General features: G+C 40.7%; 1 protein-coding gene across 1 annotated transcript in view; it reads right to left on the reverse strand.

The window, feature by feature from the left end:
• Positions 1-993: 993 nt before the first annotated feature.
• The window catches only part of RCL1 (RNA terminal phosphate cyclase like 1), a 32919-nt gene continuing 10913 nt past the window's right edge, over positions 994-22999 (reverse strand). The window contains exons 5-9 of the mRNA XM_058823777.1: positions 22512-22636; positions 19870-19995; positions 18218-18374; positions 8697-8800; positions 994-2629 (exon numbers count right to left, since the gene is read on the reverse strand). Of these exons, the coding sequence (XP_058679760.1) occupies positions 2479-2629; positions 8697-8800; positions 18218-18374; positions 19870-19995; positions 22512-22636 (663 nt within the window). The 3' untranslated portion in view covers positions 994-2478. The remainder of the gene's footprint in view (positions 2630-8696; positions 8801-18217; positions 18375-19869; positions 19996-22511; positions 22637-22999) is intronic.

Here is a 22999-nt window from a genome sequence, read left to right on the forward strand (position 1 = left end):
GTGTGATCAGACCACCAAAGCAGATGTCAGTTGCTGTTCTGCCGATAAACAAACAGCTTTTATCTGCAGGATTTCCTTCTAATAAGTACTTTTCCCAGAACATGAAGGTCATATAATTTTAAGACAGTTCTTACCTAAAACCTCCTCTGGAATTGTTAATATTTCTCCAAAGAGTGACTGTTCTTGAAAAACTTACCAGTTTCATATACCATTCCTTTTTTCTGTAAGGCAACAAGCAAATTCACAGGGCTTGAGTTGTTGCAGAAAGTGTTGTGCTGTAGAGCTGTGCAATTTGCAGCAGGGCTAAGGCTTACCACTCCAATTTTAATACTGAGGTTAAGTACAGGTAATTGTGTAACATAATATCTGCTGCTTGGGCAACTTATTGCCATCTCTATGCCTGGTGCAACTGGAACATTTGGAAAAACAGCTTTATAGTTAAGCTTAAAAAGAATAAAGCTTTTAATTTTTGAAATTGTGACAATACTTGCAAATTTTTATTTAAGCAAATTTTGGAAATTGGACCTGTGGCACAAACTTGAATCTTTAACTAATGTAAGGTTTATATTTTTATTCAAGTGGCTTTTAATTTTAGTTTGTACATTTCATCTTTTGGATCAGTAATGACTTGCATTTTGGGTAATTTTAATTTATGAAATTTCTAGTTTTTTCATTACATAGCGACAGAAGGGAACAAGGTAAATTCTTTCACGACTGTATTCCTTCTAACTTAAAATGTAAAAAATATAGTCAAGTTATTTTATTTCACATCCTATTGTTTTATTTAGGATTTCCTTAGCTGCAAGTCAAATTTTGGAAAGCTAATAAATTACAGGAATGGCTTCACCCTTTCCTCCCTCTCTGGAAACTCCCATAGTTGGTTTTTTCATGTATTAATTCAAGATAGCCATTTATATTATGAAGGGCTTAGGAAAGACTTCCAGGCTTTTTTTTTTTCCCAATTGTTGTCTGTTTTACTTCAAAGGGAAATAAAACTTTATTTAGGAAAAAAAACAAACTTTATTTTTTCAAATCATGTCTGACAGATTGCAACACAAACAAAGTACAGTAAAAAAATTACTCACACGGCCTGCAAAAGTTAACAAGACAGTAATCAAATAATGAACTTCTGTCCAAGTCCTTTTTGTGTCCAATATACATTCTTCGTACTACAGAGTAATGCCCACTTTACAGTGGCATCAGATAAAGTTTGTGAAACCATTTTAACACAGTCACTGGTATCTGCTCTCTCTATATAGCAGCTTTTGACACAGTTTTATATTCCTCCAGACACATGAAGGATAATCTGAAGTCAAATATGAATTTCTTCCCTTGTGTCAGGAGTTCAGCATTAACTTCCACAGGTTTGCCTGGAATCTACCTGAGGCCTTTCATGGGTAAATATATACAACCTGGTAGAAACTGTTTTTGCGTCTGTCAATCCATCCCATACAGCATTATTGGCACTTTAAAAAGGGAGCAGACGCACAAAATACGATGGTGAAAGTGAATAAATTTTTCTTTCTCAAAACCTACAGCAATTTTTGCTACTTTTAACAACTAATTGTGAGCCACGTGTATAGCATGCCAAACAAACCTAAAAAGAATATATGTGATAAGTCAAAAGCTGCCATGGAGGTTTCTCCTCCCATGCCCATCCTTGCAAAAGAGGCTAAAATACGACAGTATAGGCTGTGATCTCCTCTACGGTATTCTAACATTAGGAAAAATAGTAGAGAGATATTTTAATCTTTCTTTGAAGCTGCAACCCTGAGATGAGCTCAGATGGTTAAAGCACAGTGCTAATAATGCCAAGGTCATGGGTTTCATCCCTGTATAGGCCATTCACTTAAGAGCTGGGCTCAGTGATCCTTCTGGGTCCTTTCCAACTCAGACTATTTTGTGATCTGTGAATTTAGTAAATGTAAACAGGAGTGGAGCATTGGACAAATTCTACACACACACACAATGTATAAACAAAGAATTGCTGTCATACCTTTAATTTTCATGCCAATATTATCTCTGCAATTACCTCAATAATCTAATATTTCCGTTCTGATCATTTGTTTCGCAATGCAAAGCTTGTTTTTGTTTTCCCTCTCTATCTAAACCTTTCAGAAAAAGCTACAAGTGAAAGCAGTAAATACATAAAACCAGAGCACTCACCTCATTAAGGCCTGAGAGCACAGCGACATGAGGCACTTGTGTCCCATTCAGTGGAATACAGTGCAGAGAGTCCCAAGTCAGCTGAGACTCCAGAAAGCCACTCCAAGCAGCACAGAATACTGGCATTGCATTTATAAATAGCACAGATCTAAATAGTCTGAAGTCAGCTTTATTGTTTACATGCAGTGAGCTTGGGTAACCTCGCACTGGAATCATCACAAGTCTCCCTACGCCAGAGTAAGTACAGAGACAGGTAGGGTTTATTACATCTTTGCAGCATTTTCTGTCTTTCACAGAGTCTGTAGATGTTTTTTATCTTATAGTTTTACTGAGGTTGCAAAATCCAATGCCAACACAGGTCATCAAGACTTTCTCCCCACCCATGTGCTCTTCCTCAGCGGTCTTTGTTTCCATTTTAAACATGATCTGGAAGAAGCTTCTGAGGTGTCGCAGAAACTCAATTCTGAATGAGAGAAAATAATACTGTTTAAGAAACAAAACAGAAAGTCCAATAGCATTATGTACTAACACAGATTCCAGCAATGAGCATGTGAATGAAATAAGAAAATAGTACAGAGGAACAGGGCTACAAGCTCCAAACACTGTTCTCACTTGTGTTGTAGAAGTTGCTAGTGACCCTTCCTGAAACCTCTGCATTCTCTGCAGAAGCAGAGAGAGGAATGGCTGGTAACACAGCAAGACAAAATGGTGAGGGGAGAAGAAAGAAAGGAGAGAAATGTAGCTAGGCAAGTTATTTGCTCCTGATGCCGACTCTTCATCAGAGCTATACGAACCCCATACAAACTCGTGATTCTCCTTTCCCTTGCCCAATGTTTAAAGCAGAAATAAAACATAAACAGGCTTGGGTACATACTTTAAGAGAGATCCCAAAGCATGTGTTTGATTTCTGACTGATTACTGACTTCTCCACTTCTCAGTTAAATGTTTCATTAGGATTATATTCAGACTTAGAATTCTTCCTGTTTTCTCATTTTCAGGAAAAAAAAATTCCTTTCATAATTTCAGACAGAAAGGCAACAAGAAACTGAACAATCACACTGATCCTAAACAAACACTGATTGGAGGGTGAGTAACACGAAAAACTATAAAGAAAGAAAAAACCAAAAACATCCAAGAAAACATTTTTGCTGGCTTCTCCAAAAGAGGGAACATGCAATTGCACCAAAAGACTACGAAAGAAAATTTGTAATTGCTTCTGACAGAAGTTTGGACTCTTCCAGTCATGGCCACAAGCAAGTCTGCAGTCTTGAACAAAGATGTAATCTCCTCCAGCAACTGATATGCACCTTTCTTAGTTCAAAGAAATGGAATGTGGATATCCAGTTCACACATTACCTTGTCTGCTCTACGTGCTGAAAGCATAACTGCAAGCTAATCACACATACATCATTACAACAAATCAAGAGTAAGTATCCACAAAATGGGAAGAAGGAGAACAAAAGCCTAAGCCTGTCCCACTGTGGCATCATGAGGCCTCTGAAAGCCTCTTGGCAGCTCCTATCCACAGAAATTGTGAAGGAGTACAAGGAAAATTGCAGGAGCAAAATTGCTTTATACACTTCAGCTGGGCATGCTGCTGTTCCTGCACTCAGATATATGCATGGGAGAGGAGGAAAATGGCAGGAGCTGGAAAAAGAGAGGCTGTGCCATCTATACTGGTGTGTGCTTGGGATGATCTCAAGTATCTCTGGGGCAATCTGCTAAATACCTCTGCAGGATGAATGTGGGCACATTCCTCCCAATGTATCCTTTCTCCTGCACCTTCCTGGACTGATAACTTGCTTCAGCACACACACCAGCTTTCTCATCTCTCGAACTGGCAGTTGAAAGAAAGAACTGAAAAGCACCTTTTCTTCCATGCCTCCCCAGCTGCAAGGTTTCTTGTTGCAGCTATAGTAGGCAAATGGGCATATGCTGGCACAAATCCTCAGTAAAGCAGACAGACCACAAGCTCTGTATCAGCCTTCTCCTTAGCTGGGTCCTTTCACAGGCTCTGGCAGTGTGACAAGAAAGCAGCCAAGCCCAAAACAGGAGAAGTGAACTGCAAGCAGGCGCTGCCGTATAAACTGTAAAAATGACAGAGGCCATGTGGAGCCAGAGATTCAGGGAAAAATCCTAAAAGGTGATCAGGAAACTGCAATATGTTGGTGGGATCAGTTCAGCCCACACCTCTCTGCACGTAGCTGGGCTACCCTGCATCTCTGCATCTTTTCCCTTTTGAATAAAAGCAGTGAGAAAAATATCAGCCCCTACACACATGGGAAAGGCTCTCTGGGGTGCGAGCAAGGGGAAGGCTGCCTGGGGACACCAGGGGAGAACGCAGAAGCACCAAAAGGCCAGCTTGGAAGCACAAGTGGTACAAACCCTGCAAACAGAAGAGAAAGAGGCAGGAAAGTAGGGGTTTGTGACAGAAAGCAGGTTTGTATTAGCTCTGAGGTTGGTCTGGTCGCAGGTGGGCACCTCAAATAATAGCACAGGGCACACCAACCACACAGGCACAGGCTGCAAGACTGAGGGAGGGCGTGAAAGGTAGAAAGAAGGTACATTTGGCTGAAAATTTACACTCTGTGTTCAGGCAAGAACAAGGCAGCAGCTGAACAGAGCTGCTTCTTAGGTGCAGGGACAGCTACATGAGCCACACTGGAGGCCTTGTAGCCAAAAAAAGTTTATCTTTAACCCCAAAGCCTGTTAAGAATTACCAACAAGTACACAAGAACTTCACATATTGAGCAAAGCAACCAACTAACAGAGCAGTGTAAGAGGAGACCTGTGCACAGCAGTGCATTCTTGGTTGAGCTGCACCGGGGCCTGCACAAGGCTTTGCCTGCTAGCAGTGGCAGCCCCAGCACTGCTCTCCTGAGTGCTGCCACACACCTTCCCAGGAGGAGACAGACTGAGGAGCCGGGAGTGAGCATCCCCAGTCAGGAGAGAAACTGGAAGTGTCAGCTTGGCTGGGCAGAGGCACCCTAACCCTTTTGCCCTAAACCCTTGCAAAGCCATGGATTGGGGCACTCGGGCTTTTGAGGCACAACAGGCTTTCCTGTTGCTTTCTTTCATGTACCCCTGGCTCATGCTAATCCACCTGTATGCAGACAGTTCTGTCCTGCCAGACTGACCTCTGTGAGTTAGTGGGAGGCCAGCACCCTGCATTTGATTTTAAGCTCAGCTTGACAGAAAGGCACTTGCTTCTGTGAAATACAGACACTAAGAAAGGGGTAATGCAGAGCAGCTGCTGGCCATGCAGACTGTTAGCTCCACTGCCACTCACAACAGCCCTACTCATGGTGTTTCATTTCCACTCCCCATAGTTAGCTGAGGCAATGGATGTCTCCTGTGAAAATAAGAAGTTTCCTCATTCTAATGGATGTGTTCCAAAGTGTTTTGTCCCCATGTGATGCTCTCAGCAGCCAGCTGAACTGTCACATTCATGCTATATTATGCTGGACAGGGAAGCCAATAATACAGCTTTTAAGTAACTTCAGATTCTGTAGGGTGAAAGTGTTACATACAGAGAGGTCACAGCTCTGAAAGAAAAGAAGGGACAAAGACATGGAACATGATGATATTGCAATTTACTTCATAAGCTTGTGTATCCAATGAGTTGCTTGGGAGCCAAATTTACCAGTCCTTTATAAACAGCCCTGGTTGAGGGCACAAAAAGCCCTAGTTGTTGAATACATAAAAAGCTGCATTCTATCTGAACAGATCCCATAGGATTGATGAGTCACAGATTCTCACAGAATCACAGATTTTACAATACGCTGCTTCAGTATGTGTACTCCTGACCTTTATCCCTGCTGTATACACCTAGCTTGGAAGAAGTGACAACCTACCAACTTGAATTCATCCTGCTTACAAAATAAACTAGTGTAGTTGCTTGATTTTCACAGAAGAAAAAAAGGGTAAAAAATTAAAAAATACTCACAATGACAAGTGATTGGATTGTCTCATATGCTTAACTGTGCTCTTCAAACACTAATATCTACTCTTCTGAAACCTTCCACATGAATACTTACTTTATAGGGGATTACTCCCTCTTTGTGCAATGGGACACTCCCTGTCTTCCCCTCAAAATCTGCTGAATGTTGTTTCCAAGGTATCAGGAGCTGAGAAGAGCAGTTAGGTAATTTTTAGCTCTCATGTGATGGCACCACCATTCTTCAGTTATCACAGTACTGTACCTTTCACGTATACAGCACCGGTACCATGATAACCGAAAAAGGACAGTTCATACTCTTACTATTTGATGCCATTTCCAGATAAAAAAAACCTCCCTTCATCTGGCTAAAGAATAACTGCTCAGTCTCTAGAAATAACTGTGATCTAATAAATCCCTTGCAAGTCTGAAAAATTAAATTTTTGATAAATTGTTTTGATAAATTTGTTTTGATGAATTTTTTTTGATAATTTGTTTCCCTAACTAGTTTCTCCTAGAAGTCAATTAGGCCGCTGCTGTGAAAGATAATAAAAGGTGTTTTTATAAATACATTAAAAACTAAAGGAAGACTATGGAAAATCTCCATGCTTGACTGGATGTGGAAGGGAACATTGTCACCAAGGATGAGGAAAAGGCTGAGGTCCTCAATGTCTTCTTTGCCTCAGTCTTTAACAGTAAGACTCATCTTGAGGGCAACCAGCCCCTAGCTGGGGTACAGGGAGCAGAATAGATCTTCTGCAATACACGATGAAGTACTGAGACATTTACAATTTTATGGGATTGGATGGAATTCATTCAAGGGTACTGACGGTGCCGGCAGAAGCACTCACCAAGAAAATCTCCATCATGTAGCATCAGTCCTGGCTAACTGAGCAGGTCCCACAGGACTGGAAGTTGGCCAGTGTAATGATCATACCAGCAGGGTTAGAAGGAGGAACTATAGTAATAGCCCATGGCTTGGATGGGTACCCTCTTCACTAGGTAAAAAACCATTTGTATGGCTGGGCCCAGAGATTAGTGGGGCATGGAATTACATCCAGCTGGTGGCCAGTGACCAGTGGTGTTCCCCAGGGCTCTGTACTGGGGCCAGTTCTGTTTAATATCTTCATCAGTGACATGGATGAGGGGACTGAGTGTCCCCTCTATCAGTTTGCAGATGACACCAAGCTGGGTGGGAGTGCTGATCTGCTGGAGGGCAGGAAGGCTCTGCAGAGGGATCTGGGCAGGCTGGAGCATGGGCCGAGCCCAGTGGTGTGAGGCTCAACAAGGCCCAGTGCTGGGCCCTGCCCTTGGGTCACAGCAACCCCAGGCAGTGCCACAGGCTGGGGCAGAGTGGCTGCAAAGCTGCCACAGGAAAAGGCCCTGGGGGTGCTGGTGACAGCAGCTGAGCGTGAGCCAGCAGTGCCCAGGTGGCCAAGAAGGCCAATGGCATCCTGGCCTGTGCCAGCAATGGTGTGGCCAGCAGGAGCAGGGCAGGGATTGTTCCCCTGTGCTCAGCACTGGTGGGTGAGGCCACACTTCAAATCCTGTACTCAATTTTAAGCCCCTCACTCCAAGAAAGACATTGAGGTGCTGGAGCATGTCTAGAGAAGGGCAACAGAGCTGCTGAAGGAATACAAGTCCTGTGAGGAACACCTGAGGGAGCTTGAGGTGTTTAGCCTGGAGAAAAAAGGAGGCTCGTGGAGACCTTATTGCTCTCTACAACTGCCTGAAAGGACTCTGTAGACAGGTGAGGGTTTGGTCTTTTCTCCCAGGAAACAAGTGACAGGATTAGAGGAAATGGCCTCAAGCTCCACCAGTGTAGGTTCAGGTTAGACATCAGGAAGAGTTTTTTCACTGCAAGGGCTGTTAAGAATTGAAATGGGCCACCCATAATGGTGGTGGAGTCACAATCTGTGGAAGTATTAAAGAAACAACCAGACCTAGCACTATGGTCTAGTTGAGAAATAGTGTTCAATCAAAAGTTGGACTTGATCCTAGACGTCTTTTCCAACCTTGATGATTCTGTGATTCTGTAACCTGTGTTTACAACTAGCAATATAAGAAAATAATTTCTTTTCTATCCCCTGAACAACTACCAGCTACAGACAAAGCTTTAGTAAAAACTGAGACTGAAGGACCAGATAGGATTCTGCTTCCCAGTAAAACCTTAAAAAAGCACATAGCTCCATGAATCAAAGTCTTAAGCTGTTTCATAGGAACAATCACTGGCTAGCTATTTGAAATACAACACTTAATGACACAGCTATAGAGAGATCACCAGGGAAAACATAGTAGTGTACACTAGGCAATAATAAGCCAACTGATGTACACATACATTCCACGTCAAGAACCATCAATAAACCCTGTCTCTGCAATTCTCAGAAACAGGAATAATATAGAACAGTAAGGGACTCATCTAACATGTAGCAACAAACCCTAGGCAACTTACACCACTTGTCTCATTTGAAGTCAGGTACAAGTTGTTCTATTTGTTACCATAGGCAAAATCTCCCATATACAAAAATAGCTGTGCAATAAAACTAGTGAATTAAAACAAGACTGTGTAATTGAACTGAACAAAACAACTTACGTGTATGGAGACAGAGGTCCCAACAGCACTTTGGAAACATCCCGCTGTCCAAGGGTCATAAGGAGCAGAGCAAGGCTCTGATTTGTTGAATCTACACAGCCTCCCTGCAAACCAAAATGTTTTAATAATTAATCTCTGTACAAACCAGAAATTGAGATGGGAGGAGAGTAACAAAGGCAAAAGATACACTTAAAAGGTGAAATACACTCCCAATTTTTAAGGGCCAAGAAGATAAAAATCTAGATTTTTTTAACAATGAAAAATCAATTTCACATGGCTAGGAAAAGAATAGCCATAAAACCTATAAGAAGATCATATTAAATATTCCTCCTAATCTGTTTTAACACCTCAGAATGTAAACACTGAAGAATTTCTTTCCAGTAAATTGAAAAGAGGTATTAGTTCTAGTTGACATGCATCTGAAGATCCATGAATTCCAGCCCTACATTATAACAGTTACATTTGGACAAATAGTTCAGTGTTAGCAAGTGGGAAACGGCAAGTTAGAATTTATTTAGCACTTATCCACAAAAACCCTTGCTGCCAACTTTTATGAGTTTACACTTGTAAAACATTTCCCCTCCATCATTAAAATAGAAGATTTTTTTATTGCTAGTGAAAGAGCCATACATAAAATTAAGTGGAACCACATACACTCTTGTACATATTTGACTGTAGTAAGTCATATGCAAGGTAAATTGTTCTGTATGTTGAAAATATTTACTATAATGCATACATTAATTAGAACTGGAAGGCTAGAATTAGAAATTAGAATTGTTTACAAAACTGGAATATAAATTTAAAGGGATACTTTCAGTCAAAGCTGCTGTAGAGACCAGGCACATGAAATCTATGAATAGTATTCTGCTGCATCAGGCCTAATGCTAAATCCTCAGAATGGACTCTCTTGAAACCAAAACCTTACCTTTTTAAAACCAAATTCTCTAATAAGGTAAACTGACAGCTACCTTTGTTGACAAGGAAGGTAACCTATCATAATTTCAAGACATAACACTATCCAAGAAGGCAAGGGAGAAAATATATTTTGGATTACACAGATTAAGAGAATCAGCCAATGTGACAACCTCAGCACATTTACTCAGTGAGAGGCAGAAAGGCACAGCCTTTCCAAGGCGGGATACTGAAGACTTAATTTTCAAGATGGCCTTGCTTCTGTGTGACAACCTGCAGCTCCATTCTTCTGAAAAAAACTCTGTGCATTACATGCAAGGAACTACAGCACAGCAAAATAAGTAGCTCTATTGCATTCACTACCATGACCCAACTCCTAAAACACGCTCTTACAACAGTACTTGCCCTCTTAACTGTGTGAACTTGTCACACCAAAATGAAGTTCACATAACCTAATGCTGCCTGTAGAACTGATAAAAATTTTGCTTTATCTTGAGTGAACAGGGTACTTGCAGAATTTGCTGGTGCAATCTAAAGCCACAGATCTTACCAGCTGTATTTGCCAATGAAACATATACCAAAGCAGCTAAGAGTTTGGTAAGGATATTCCTGACACTGGACTTTCTGCAGTTGTAGTTTGGTCAGTAATAAAAATGCTCCTTCTTACTTGGATGAAAACTTCACATTTTCTGAGCTTGTTTTATTTCTCTGGAGCTGAAAACATTATAAAATATCTACTTTTATATCACAATTTATACAAAAGCTTTAATCAGCATGGAGACTACCATGTCCTAAGAAACAAAAACACAATGCATCCATCCTGTCCTAACTGCTTACATAAACTCCCTACATTGCTGCAGTGAGTCAGTCACCCTCAGTACTGCTATGCAGTAGCAATCTGCTATGCACATTTGTGGTGCTGTCCCCTAGAGCCACTCTACCATCTCCTCAGGAATTCTCATTAGACACTAACCTTGATTAATGGCTCCTGGGCAGTTAAGCTCCTTTTTAGCTTACCAGAAACAGTCTGCTCCTAGGAAGTTCTGCCTAACAAACTGCAAATTCTAATGGACAGTGTTGGAACTTTTTTTTTTTTTGTCTAAATCATAGCACAGGTGGAACAATATTATTGTTACTGCACCTTTTGATGAAAATTCCAGTAACAACTGACCCAGATTATGGCCAGAATGGAGAATGACAGAAGGCTAAAGCCAAGCACCTCACAACCCTACTGGCAGCAGTACTAAGCGAGGGTCTTTGAGCTCTCCAAAGCTCAAAGAAGGGGCCACTGGCACCGCCCTCAAAGTGGTACAGCTCTTGAGGCTCAACAACCCTCAAGGCTTCAGTACATAGAGAACAATCACCAAAAGCTGTTGACAGGGCCTGTGCTGACACACTCAACCTTCAAAGCTTAACCCTTCAAGTGTTTACAGGTACAAAGCCATCTGAATTATTTTACTAAAATTGAGGGGAAATTTTAACCTTTTTATATACATCTTTATGTCTATTTGTGTGCATGTATGAATTGATTTAAATATACTACATCAAGCGTAGTATGAATGTTGCCATCTCTTAATTTTTCAAATAAGTTGCTACTAAGCTTATAGAAAATCTTACTGAATACTTTTGTAAATATTAGTCACAGAATCACAGAACAGTTAAGATTGGAAGGGATCACAGCAGGTCAACTAGTCCAGCCTTGCTGCTCAAACAGGATTGCCCCAGAGTACATGGCACAGGATTACATCCAGACTGTTCTTGAGTTTCTCCAGTGCATGAGACTCCACAATCTCTCTGGGCAACCTGTTCCAGTGTGCAATCACCTGCACTGTAGAGGATATGTAAAAATACCTTCCTCATATCTAGATAGAACTTCCCGTGCATCAGTTTCTGTCTATTGCCTCTTGCCTTAATGCCTGGCACCACCAAGAAGAGCTTGGATGCATCTTCCTGGCACCCTCCCTTCATAAGGTCCCCACTCAGTCATCTCTTCTTAACACCAAACAGGAGCAGCTTGCTTGGCCTTTCCTTGTAAGAGAGATGCTCCAGTCCTTTAACCATCTTTGTCATCTCCTCTAGACTTGCTCCCGGAGCACCATGCCTCTCTTGTCCTGAACACGGCATTCTATATGTAGCCTCACCAGGGCTGAGTAGAGAGGCAGGATCAACCTGCTGTCAGTGCTCTTCCTAATGCACCCCAGTGAATCATTTGGCCTTCTTGGCCACCAGGACACACTCTGGCTCCTGGACAGCATGTTGTCCCCCAAGATACAGACAGCTATTCCCCAGTGGGTCAGTTCCCAGCCTGTTGTGGTGCCCAAGTTATTCTTCCCTACATACAGAACCCTGCATTTGCCTTTGCTGAATTTCACAGCTCTTCTCTGCCCATCTCTCCACCCTCTCAAGGCCCTTCTGAAAGGCAGCACGACCCTCTGGGGTATCAGCCACCGCTCCCAGCTCTGTGTCATCAGTGAACTCACTGAGAAAACATTTGTGCGTTTGTTCAAGTTATTGGTAGAGAAGTTAAATAATACTGGACCAGTACTGAACGTTGTGGACATCACCAATGACAGGCCTCCAGCCAGACTCTGCAATACTATTACAACCTTCTGGGATGTCCCATTCAGCTGGTTCTTAATCCACCTCACTGTCCACTCATCTAATCCACATTTCCAAAATTTGCCTATGAGGATGTTGTAAGAGACAATGTCAAAAGCCTTGCTGAAGTCAAGGTAGACAATATCCACTGCTCTTCCCTCATCCATTCATCTAGTTGTTTCATTACAGAAGAGAAGCAGGTCAGTCAAGCATGATTTACCTTTAAAGAATCCATGCTGACAACTCCTGTTCACTTTCTTGTCCTCCATGTGGATAGAAATGGCCTCCAGAATCATCATGGATTAATGTGAGGCTGACTGTCTGGTAGTTTCCTGGGTCCTTCTTTCCCTTTTTATGCCCAGTGTGATGTTTGCTTCCTTCCAGTCCTCAGGCACTTCTGTTCACCACAGCATTTCAAAGATGGCTGTAAATTGCCCACCTTGGTGTCTATCAGCTCTCTCAGCACTTGTGGGTCCATCCCATCAGGGCCCATGGACTTGTGGATGTCAGGTTTGCCTGACTCCAGCTTGGTCCTCCTTGGGCAAGGGAAAGTCTCCACTCAAGCCTTCCTTGTCCCCAGTCTCCTGGGTCAGAGATCCCTGAGGGCTGGTCTTGTCAGTGATGACCAAAGCAAAGGCAGCACTAACTCTGCCTCCTCTGGGTCCTCTGTCAACAGGGTCCCACTTCCATTTTAGTATCAGGCCCATATTATCCTTTTTCCTTTTGTTAGAGATAGGATTTTTCAAATACTTCTTGCTGTCCTTAACATTCTTTGCCGAACTTAATTCCAGGTGAACCTTGGCTTCCCTTGTCTCTTTTCTACATACTCTGACAATCTCTCTATATTAATTCCAGGTAACCTGACCCTGCTTCCAGTTCCTGCTTACCCTTGATAATGAAGGGAGTTCTTTATTTATCCATCAGATCTCTTCCCCTTTGCCCGATTTCTTGCACATTTGGAAGCACTGTTCTTGAGCCTGAAGGAAGCGATCCTTGAATATCAACTAACTCTCTTGGACCCCTCAGGGTCTCTTGGACACTCTAGGGCTTGTTCTCATGGCATTCTCCATGAAGATCTCCCTGCAGAAGCTCGGGTTAGCTCTCCCAAAGTCTCTGGTTGTGGCTACTTGCTACCCTGCTTTCTCCTCATCTGGAGCTGAGTTCCACACTCTTACTCCAGCAAGGCCTTCTCTGTTTGTTAGTATCAGTTGAGCAGCACACCACTGCCTGGGGGATCCTCCACTACCTGTGTCAGGATGTTGCCATCCGTGGTTTCCAGGAACCTCCTGGGCTGTTTGTGTTTCACTGTGCTGGTTCTGCAGCAGATGTCAGGGGAGTAAAGTCCCCCAAAAGAACCAAGGCCTGTGACTTTGAGTCTGCTTCAGATGCCTGCAGATGGCCTCATTTGCTTCCTCCTCCTGATCAGGCAGCAAACACCCACAACAGCAAACATCTTTACTAGTCTGCTGTTTTATCCTGATCCATAAGCCCATCATCCTCATCAAGACAGTGCTCGACACTGTCAGGGCTGTCTCTCCTGAACAGGGTGTAGCCCTTCATGCCAACATTCCAGTCACATGAACTATCCCACCATGTCTCTGTCACCACAATAAAATCAAAGCCCTGTGACTGCATGCAGGTCCTTGGCTCATCTTGTTTGCTCCCCATACTGTGTGCACTGGTGCACATGCACCTTACAGAAGTATTTGATTGTCTCAGCATTCCAGGAGTCAACGATTAAATGCTGCTACGTTCTTCAGACAAATTGTTGATCAAGTCTGAGGCTACATTTTGCAAGGGATACACTTTTGTGACCCAAAGAGAGGACCTCCCTTACCCCTTCTGCAGCCTTATCCTTTTCCATCCTTACCCTTTTTGCATTCCCATTCTCTGTATAAATCATTGTAGATTCACTCTAACCCAATTTTTCTTTGCATGATTCAACTATGTAATAACCAATAGCGAACCTTGTCATCAAACTTTGCGGCACGTCAACAAATTTATACAAAAACTTGCTTTTGACAATATTTTGCCACTGATTTAAGTAATCTAAACCACTCATTTGCAACCATTCCTACAAAGGCAGTTCCCAGACAGTGATATTAAGTGATTGCTTGTAATCTAATGACTGAACAGTAACTTCTGCCAAGTGGACTTAACATTCCCAAGGAGGCCAAATTTTTTTCTTGTCAATCCACCTGCCACTTATTCAAGAATCAAAAAATTAGAAACAACCCTCCCAAAAGAAATAGGGATAGGCAAAGTCAGAGCCAAGGTACATTTGTTCCAAAATAGCTTGTGCTCATTACCAATGTAGAATGCAGCTTCTACACTGTATCAATTCATTCTATGGCAGTTTCTCCATTATTGTTTACACTGACTACAGAGCCAGATCCAGTTAGTTGTGACAATTAGACACATATCCTTTAAAATCCCATCCATTTTAAAATGTTGTACAAATACTAAAGCTGACATGTACATACAAATATCACAACTCTGCGTATTGGACAAAAGTGTTTCGAAAAGATTTTTTCTTCTGAGTTTGAGCCCGGCTTTGACTAAGTGTTAGTTAGTATTTTGGGATACAGACAATTTCCTCCATTACATGTGTGGTACATATTTGCAGGACTCAATAATTTGTTATGCAAAAGGTAACAAATTATTGCAGATGGTTTGTATTTTGGTTTTTGGGGTTTGGTTTTTTCCCCAGAAGAATGGAGCAAAGCCTTACTACACTGAAGTAAGACCATCTTGAAAATTAAGCCATCTAGAAATCCTTCACACATTTTAGCTCGAGTTCAGTAAAACAAACAGCTTTAGCCCTCCTGCCCCTTCAAGGTGCCCTAGCAACTCGGCCTTTCTTCATTAAAGAATTCAGCCTTAAATAGGTACACGTACTCCCCTATATTTCATGAGTACCAAGAATGTAAAAATTAAATCCTTTTCCAGCTCTTCCATATTTTCCATTCTGCCAATTACTCTCTAAATAAAGCTGCCATAAACAATGTCTTTCAAAGGCAAGAGTTAAAATCCTTACTGGCCTTCTACAATTAAGCTTCAGAAAGAACTGCATATGGATTTGTAATGATAATGCTAGTCAGTCACTCCATTGCCCCCTCTTGCAGAGCCACTGCATTTAAGGCACTGTGCCACTTATTACTACTCTATTAGCTCTGACATCTTTCCATCAACAAATGTGCATTAAAACATCTCTGCTGATTCCAACAATCATGCAACCTAATTAATATCTTTTTGAAGGCTTAGTAAAAGGATTTTAGCAAAACTCAAATCTTTAGATTTTCCAGGTTTAAACTTTACACAATGGCAAGCACTTTCCCAAATGTCCCCGAACCCCTTTCAACAGTAACTGCAACTCCAGCAGATTTGTGGGTGATCCCAACACCTAAAGCCTTTAAACAGAGAATTGTCTCCAGTGCTCTCAGGGTGCCCTGGTCTGGTCAACCCTCCCTGGCTCCCACAGCATAGTACCTCCTGGTAAAAACACAGATGGTGAAATAATCCCATAAAGAGAAGATCTAAAAACAGGAAAATAAATTCTCCCTTGAGCCCTGTATTCAACAAGTAGATGACGCAAAAAGATGTGAGACTTAAAGATTGCCTGTTCAGAGTAATCTATTCTTGCTTTTTTTAGATTTTTAGTTTCACTAAAAATCTTACCTAGGCAAAGAAACATAAACAACTAGTACATTAAACCTAAACAAGCACTGTGTACTTTGCAACATGTTTTTATATCCCCTCTGTGTTCAACACTAAATCAAACTGACCTAACAAAAAAACCAAAAAGACCAAACAAACAAAAAATCACCCCAAACCAAAAATGTGTTTGGTTTGAAAACCAAACACCCTAAAAAAGGCCATCCCAAAACAAAAACAAACTAACCCCCAAAAATACAAAAGAAAGAAAATTAAGAAGAAACCTTATCTTTCAAAATTCAGGCTAGTACTGTAGGACCACATGTATCATAGATAAATTAAAGTATGTATGATGAAAACTACATAACAAAACCCATCATACTGCCCATGATGGAGGGAGAGGTGAATTCACTAAATAATGACTAAGCACTGCAGTGAAAAAGAAGCACAACAGCCAAAAACTAGCAAACTGGAACTTTCCATAGTGAGCTGCTACAGTGAAGGACAAATAGTCTGTACACTGCCCAGCATTTTTCAGTCTCTCTTGGACAGAAATCATCCACACATAAGGGAGTCTTCCAGCAGCACCATAGCAAGCCACAGCTAACAACCTCACTCACTCAGATTCTGATCTTCAAAGACACTGAAACCTTACAGCCTATTTGTAATTCAAAGACTTGTCCAACCCTGCTGCCTCCTCAAACATTTTCCCTGTTATCTTAAGATACTCACTGTCCTTTGCAGAATTTGACTCATCATATTCAAATGGCTGCCATACACTAAAGCAGAAAGTTACTTGCTTTAGGCCTTTCCAGCTCTCTTCATTTTGTAAATTCTCTGACATCTGACTCTGTGCAAAACATATTATCTGGACAAACTGCCTCACTATTTTAATCTATCAAGTGCTAAATGGTTTCCAAAGGGGAAAAAAACCCTATTGTTGCTGATAGAAATATGTGGAAACTGGATTTTTGATGTGTCTGGACATATGACTACCAGAAGATGTTTTCCAAGACATGTACACAAACAAATGCACCAAAAGATTTTTGCAGTTCACGCCTGAAATAAAAATAACTTCATGACATACATCAGTGCAGAAACAGACAGATGTTTCCGTCACTAGCTGTGACTACATTCTCCACACAGGCCAGAGTTTCAAATACAAGGGGTCTAGATTGTACCCAGCAACCCTGGAACAACATTTTGGCATTGGCCTCTACGTGAGACAAGAAGCCTGGGCCAGAAAAGTCCTTTAGCAACACGGTTTATATGCTGAATAAACATAGACAAAATATTAATGGAAGACTGGAAAAAGGGGCCAGCTGGTAATTCAAACAGATAAAAGATTTGCAACAGGGAAAGAGAAAAATAAAATGGGTACAGATGAACAATCTAACACAGGTATGGATGTGATTTATGAAGTTCAGGGGCTTTTTTTATATTTAACTGCATTCCCTAAAATAGAATCTCAATAATGGCAGTTTAAACACTTTGTGAAGTCATATACCTTATTACAGTTCAGAGTAACTACTTGTTTTTTTAAATAATGAGCAAAATTTGTAGATGACTGCCTCCTAAAGGCCAAACATGTTTTATCAATGCTAAAACATAGTTATTTAAACATCTGTGGAGACAGAAAACAAAGCAGCTGGAAGGTTCTTTATTAAATCGGAAATTCACGTTTGCCAAATCATTTGTAACACTGAAAGCTGCTTTTCCACTGAAATTCTTGCCACGAATGAAAATCATTTTAATAAAGAAAAAAATCTATTCTGAATAGAACTGTGATGCACTTAGGATTCCTAAGTAAACACCATCCTAGCTCCCTTCCAACAACCCATTAATACAATTCTTCATACAACCAGCAATTCTCAGCACATTTAACTTTGTCGTCATCATCATTACAAAGCGATCAACACGGAGGCTTGACAAGTTTTTTTCCCCTTCTGCCACTCCTATGTTCTTCCACTCATAATGTCCCATTCCAACCACTGGTTTCGAAGCATGGATTATGGCACCCATCCATATTATTTAGAAGAGTAACAGCCCATGTGAAGCTAATTGAATTCTGTTGCAGACAAAAAGCAACAGAAGAAGAATTTGCTGCTCCCGTGATTCATAACAACACATATCAGACATTGGAAACAGTATGCCCCAGTAAGTCATTACACTGTTAAAGGAACCATACAAAATCACTCTTTACCTGGATGAAAAAGACACTGGCAGCATCAGATCCTTTCTCCGCTTGGATCCGAGCTTGTCTGAGGGTGCCACCAAACCATCTATCCTTTCACCTATTTTATCATCTCCTTCCCTTACATCTATATACAAATATACAAAACATATTGGCCACTTACTCTGTAGACCTCCTCAAGCAGCAGCTTAGCACAATTCTGGCCCAGTTCCTCAGGAAGCACAGCTGCTCCCTGGCCCTGAGGATTTGAGGCTAGCTCAGCACTGAGAATAGTGCCATTGATGGTTTCTGCAGTAAGGCACATGCCAAAACCTGGTGATCTGAAAGAAAGGGAAAAAGTGCATTTGATTTAAGGACAAAATTGCAGTAATGAGCCAAGAACTTCAAGTCATAAATGGCTCCTCCCATATGATGACAAACATCCTGTTTGATGCAATAGATTGACGCTGGAAAAAGAAAATTAACAACTGTACTTAAACCCAGTACCAGTTGCCACAAAACACTTTATGTTGGTTTTTCCTGGACTAAACTCTTTAAACATGAAAATGAAAAAGAAAATGAAGAGCCATATAAACCTTAGAAATGTCTGGGGTTTTTTTAATAGAGGAGGGTACCTTTCAGATGTATTTAATTTGTGCTTGATAAATATTTCAAAGGTATCTGGTGTTTCTTCTCTGCAACATTCAAAACCAAAACTACCCTTCTTTAAGGCTTCAGCTCTTTCCCCTGAAAGCTGCAATATTTAGCAAAATTAGACTAACTAGTTAGTATCAAGGATACTGCTATCATACTGGATTCATATTTAAGGTGAATGTCACAGTAGCATCAGAAACCCAGCCAGCCAGATTGAAAGTGATTCAGTTCCTCTGCCATGCTATTATTTATCTCTCTGCATGAGCTGCATGTAGTAAAAATAATGTTGCTACCACAAATCATTTGAGTTTTTAAATTTCATAAACAGATGAAAAACTATGTTGAGACTACACAGCTCCCAGAAATGTTTTTGCAATTCTGATCCTGTAAGCAGTTTGGAGCCATTAAAGTTACAACCCTGGCATATTAAATATGATGAAGGATTGGAAAAGACAAAAAATACTAAAAGTTTCTTCAACAATTTCTAGGTTCATAAACATTTTAATTTAACAAAACTTGACAAAATATTTCAAAAAGCAGAAACAGTGAAAGAAAACATGCATGCCTGCATTTGAGCATACAGACAGAAAACTGTCAAATGAGTTATCCAGAATCTTTCAACCCCAAGGAAGAAGACATCAGAGATGACAGACACCAGCAAAATTGTCTGAATCGCATCCACTGCTTCTGTGCTCTGTCACTAAACAAAATCTGTGGAAGTAAAATAAATTAATTTTCCAGTCCTCGCCAGTGAGAGGACACTCCTTCAGCCATTCAGCAGAAGACAACCCATATAGCTTTAACACTTCCTTAAGACACCTCAGTCCCATCCTTAATATTATAATTTCCTTCAGAAGGTGTACAGTCAACTTTGAATCTTGCTTCCCTGAACATATCGTGACACCTTGATCTTAATCTCTTTTCAAAGCAACAGACTTAAAAATGAAGGGAGCTCAAATTTAGTGGCAGTAGTGATGTATTTCATTCCTTGCTTAAGAAAACACATCTATCCCTGTTATGTATCTAGTGAAACACCCATTCTTTCTTTGTGAGAAATACTTATTTCAAATCAACAAAATAGAAGGCTGTGATCTAAAAACTCAGTAAAATTAGATCAGGACAGCCTAGCAAATGAACAAATCAGAATAACATGTCTGTTTCCTGTAAATTCTGGATACTCACTTTCCAGAGTTGACCCCCTTCATATGGTCTGTGTAGATATAGATGTCTGGGAGGAATTTATTCAGGATGCCCCTTGCAGATTCCACCATTCTATTTGCCATCTGTGGTGACACTCGGACAGAGTATCTACATTTCTGAGCTAAGAAATCCATTGTGATCACAAGAAAAAATTGAAAGCACAGATTGACAAAAGTGAAGAGGCACCAGTGCATTATTTCAGAAAACATCTGCTTTATACAGCTATTTATGAGCTTTTGTCTATGTTCCTGTACCTAGAGAACCATATGCATGTAAGTGCTTTCTACAGTCTTTTCATTGATATACCTTGAAGTTAAGTACACATAACATATGCTGAAGAACAGATTACGACTAAGTAAACATCTATCTTGAAAATGCCCTTCATTAAATTTAAATTGCTGTTCTGTCATCTTGCACTTTCTGGAGGAAGGTAGGAAGGAAGGAGGAAAGGAGGAAGGAGCAGGAAGTAGGAGGAAGTCCCACGTGCTCTGTTCTTCATAGTTTATTAAAACACGATCCTGAGTGAAGTTTCTGTGAATTAGCAGAAAAAAAATCCGGGGAAGATGAATAAGAAATTTAAGACAAATGTTCTAACAAAAAAAAAAAAATTAAAAGGCTCTAAGAAAAATACCTTTGCTATCTCCAACTTTGCAGTGTTTTGAGGCTATCAAATTCACTAGTTGTCTAGTCATTCATCACCTGAAAGTTCCAGGAAAGAACCTACCACCTTACCACCCACCCCGACCCACCCCCTCACAGTCCATATGAGATGAACAGCCTTTCTAATGTTGTACTCAGGTGCTGCTTCAGAAGAACTCCCAAAGATCTTCAAACGTAGAAAGCACATTATGCTTTAAATTCCAGCTCAACTGTAATGCAGACTCACCCTCTACCCATCTGCACATACATTCACACAGCAATGCAAAGAAATACACTCCCAAAACTCCTAGCTGGCAGGAGGAATTTTCTTTTCTACAAATTTCTATAGCATCTTCTGTGAAGTAGGCAAACTCAAAACTTTGGGACCTTAGAGCAAAATCACTAAAAAATACTCAGAAAACTGTTTGTTCTGCACAGTTGATGCACTCAGTATTTTGGATTATATAAAAGGCTGCTGTAATACAATCTCCACAGCTGTGAGGAAGATTTACTCAGATGAATCTTGGAGGAACAAAAGTACACATAAAAAAGACATAAGGACTTATCCTTCCAGATGTTTTGTATTCTATTGCCTTGAAGGACCACCTAATAGCTAAACTGAGTCTGCCTCTCATCATGCTTAAAGGCAAACCTATATCCCTGAGAAAAGGCCCAGGAAAGCCTACACCAAGTTCAGAATTCAACCAGGTATATCAATCAAAACCTGAGCAAAGGCCCAGGAAAGCCTACAGCAAGGTAGAAGTCCAGAATTCAATCAGATATATCAGTCAAAGTGGTCCAGAATGGTGATGCATATTAATGTCAATTTAGAACAATGGCAGTAAAGTCATGATCATTGCTTCCTCCTCCACACAGAAACATATCTACTTACTACAGAGCAGAATGGAGGCATAAGAAAATTACTTCCTCCACCAATATACCACAGCACTTATCACCAAAAGCACAATGAGCTGCCTCCTTTCTGTTCTACAGCACATGTATCCAGTAAAACAGCTCTTGCTTGGCACTACTGCATCTATCTAAATGCTGCAATTGCACAAGGTAGTCAAAACATCCAGTTTATACACACAGTTGTGATGGGATGCCATAAACTAAAAGAAGAAATAGGCTGCAAATCTACACCTCTGGCAGAAAACATGACTTCCTTCCTGCTTTGTTTTTGAGTAATCAATGCCAAATCATGTTTAGGACTCTCAAACACAAATTAAACTACATGTTGGCCACTGCTTAATACAGGTTCATGTAAGGGATTTCTACCTTCTTTCTACAGTGACAGCAGATTCATGACAGATACCATACAAAGGCCACAAGAGAAAAAGAAAGTCAAAAATAAATAATCCAAAACATTGGCTAGATTTGCAGCTATTTGAAAAAGTAAGGAGTTCACAAGAGTGTTCTGTGCCCTTATCTCCAGGTGGAATAAAACCTTCTCCACTTCCACCTGCACTGGTACCCCCAAAGGTGAAGAGCCAAAGAGTTTTCTTTCAAAACACACCAAAAAGCTCAGTGTGTGCTGCAAGGTGTAAACTCAACTAAGATTTAACTATCACACTAAACTATCACCCCATCTAACTCCCGCTAGACTAGTAACTGCCTGTTCAATGCACAACTGAACTACATTGGTTACTACTGAATTTACACACAAAGTAAGATTACTTTAAGTGCTCCTACATTATGGGAAGGAAGGTATTTTAACTTTTTCTTGCTATTGGAAAGATTTTAAATAGTGCCATTCAGCTTTGAATTTATTCAATAGCCTACAGATGCTTTTTGAATAGCAATGTTTTGAACACAGGAGTTTTGAAGCACAGTCTTGAATATGACCCCTCTGTGTAATGTTGGCCTGTGTTACCTAGACACATGCTCAGAAAGGTGGGTGCACTTCTACGACTTCTAAATTAGTTCTTTTTAATAAGCAAACCCATTTAAAAATAGAAAAACGGACAGACAAACAAAAAGGATACGCAGTTCCTCTGATGCGCTTGATTTTTCCAGGGTCTGTGAACTGAACAGGCTGCAAGACCTTTCTCACTGGGCAAGAAAACAGTATCTCTCCACCCCCTTTGGGAGGCATTCCTCTTCGGTTGATCTAGAACAAACAATGGAGGAAAAAAACAGGTTAGTGAATAGTACAAAGAATGTACCTATACACCCCAGAATTACACTTTTGTTTCTCAGAGAATAAAATGTTTTAAGTATTGGGGCATTTTGTAAATACAGGCAAGAAAACCACATCCTAAAAGCAGAAATGGATTTCGCATGAAAACTAAAAGCAGGCATTCATTTCTTTGTTCCTCTCAAGTAAAGTAAAGCATGGCTTCTCAATAGGAAACAGTGCAAAACCAAACAAAAACATCTTTACTAAAACAACCTTGGCTTAAGACTTGTCTCTAGTAGCAGACTGCCCCTCGTTGCTGAGGAGACAAGAACTATTTGATTTGAGCTCAGTTGA

Source organism: Ammospiza caudacuta, chromosome Z (genome assembly GCF_027887145.1).
Source record: "Ammospiza caudacuta isolate bAmmCau1 chromosome Z, bAmmCau1.pri, whole genome shotgun sequence".
Lineage (NCBI taxonomy): Eukaryota > Metazoa > Chordata > Aves > Passeriformes > Passerellidae > Ammospiza > Ammospiza caudacuta.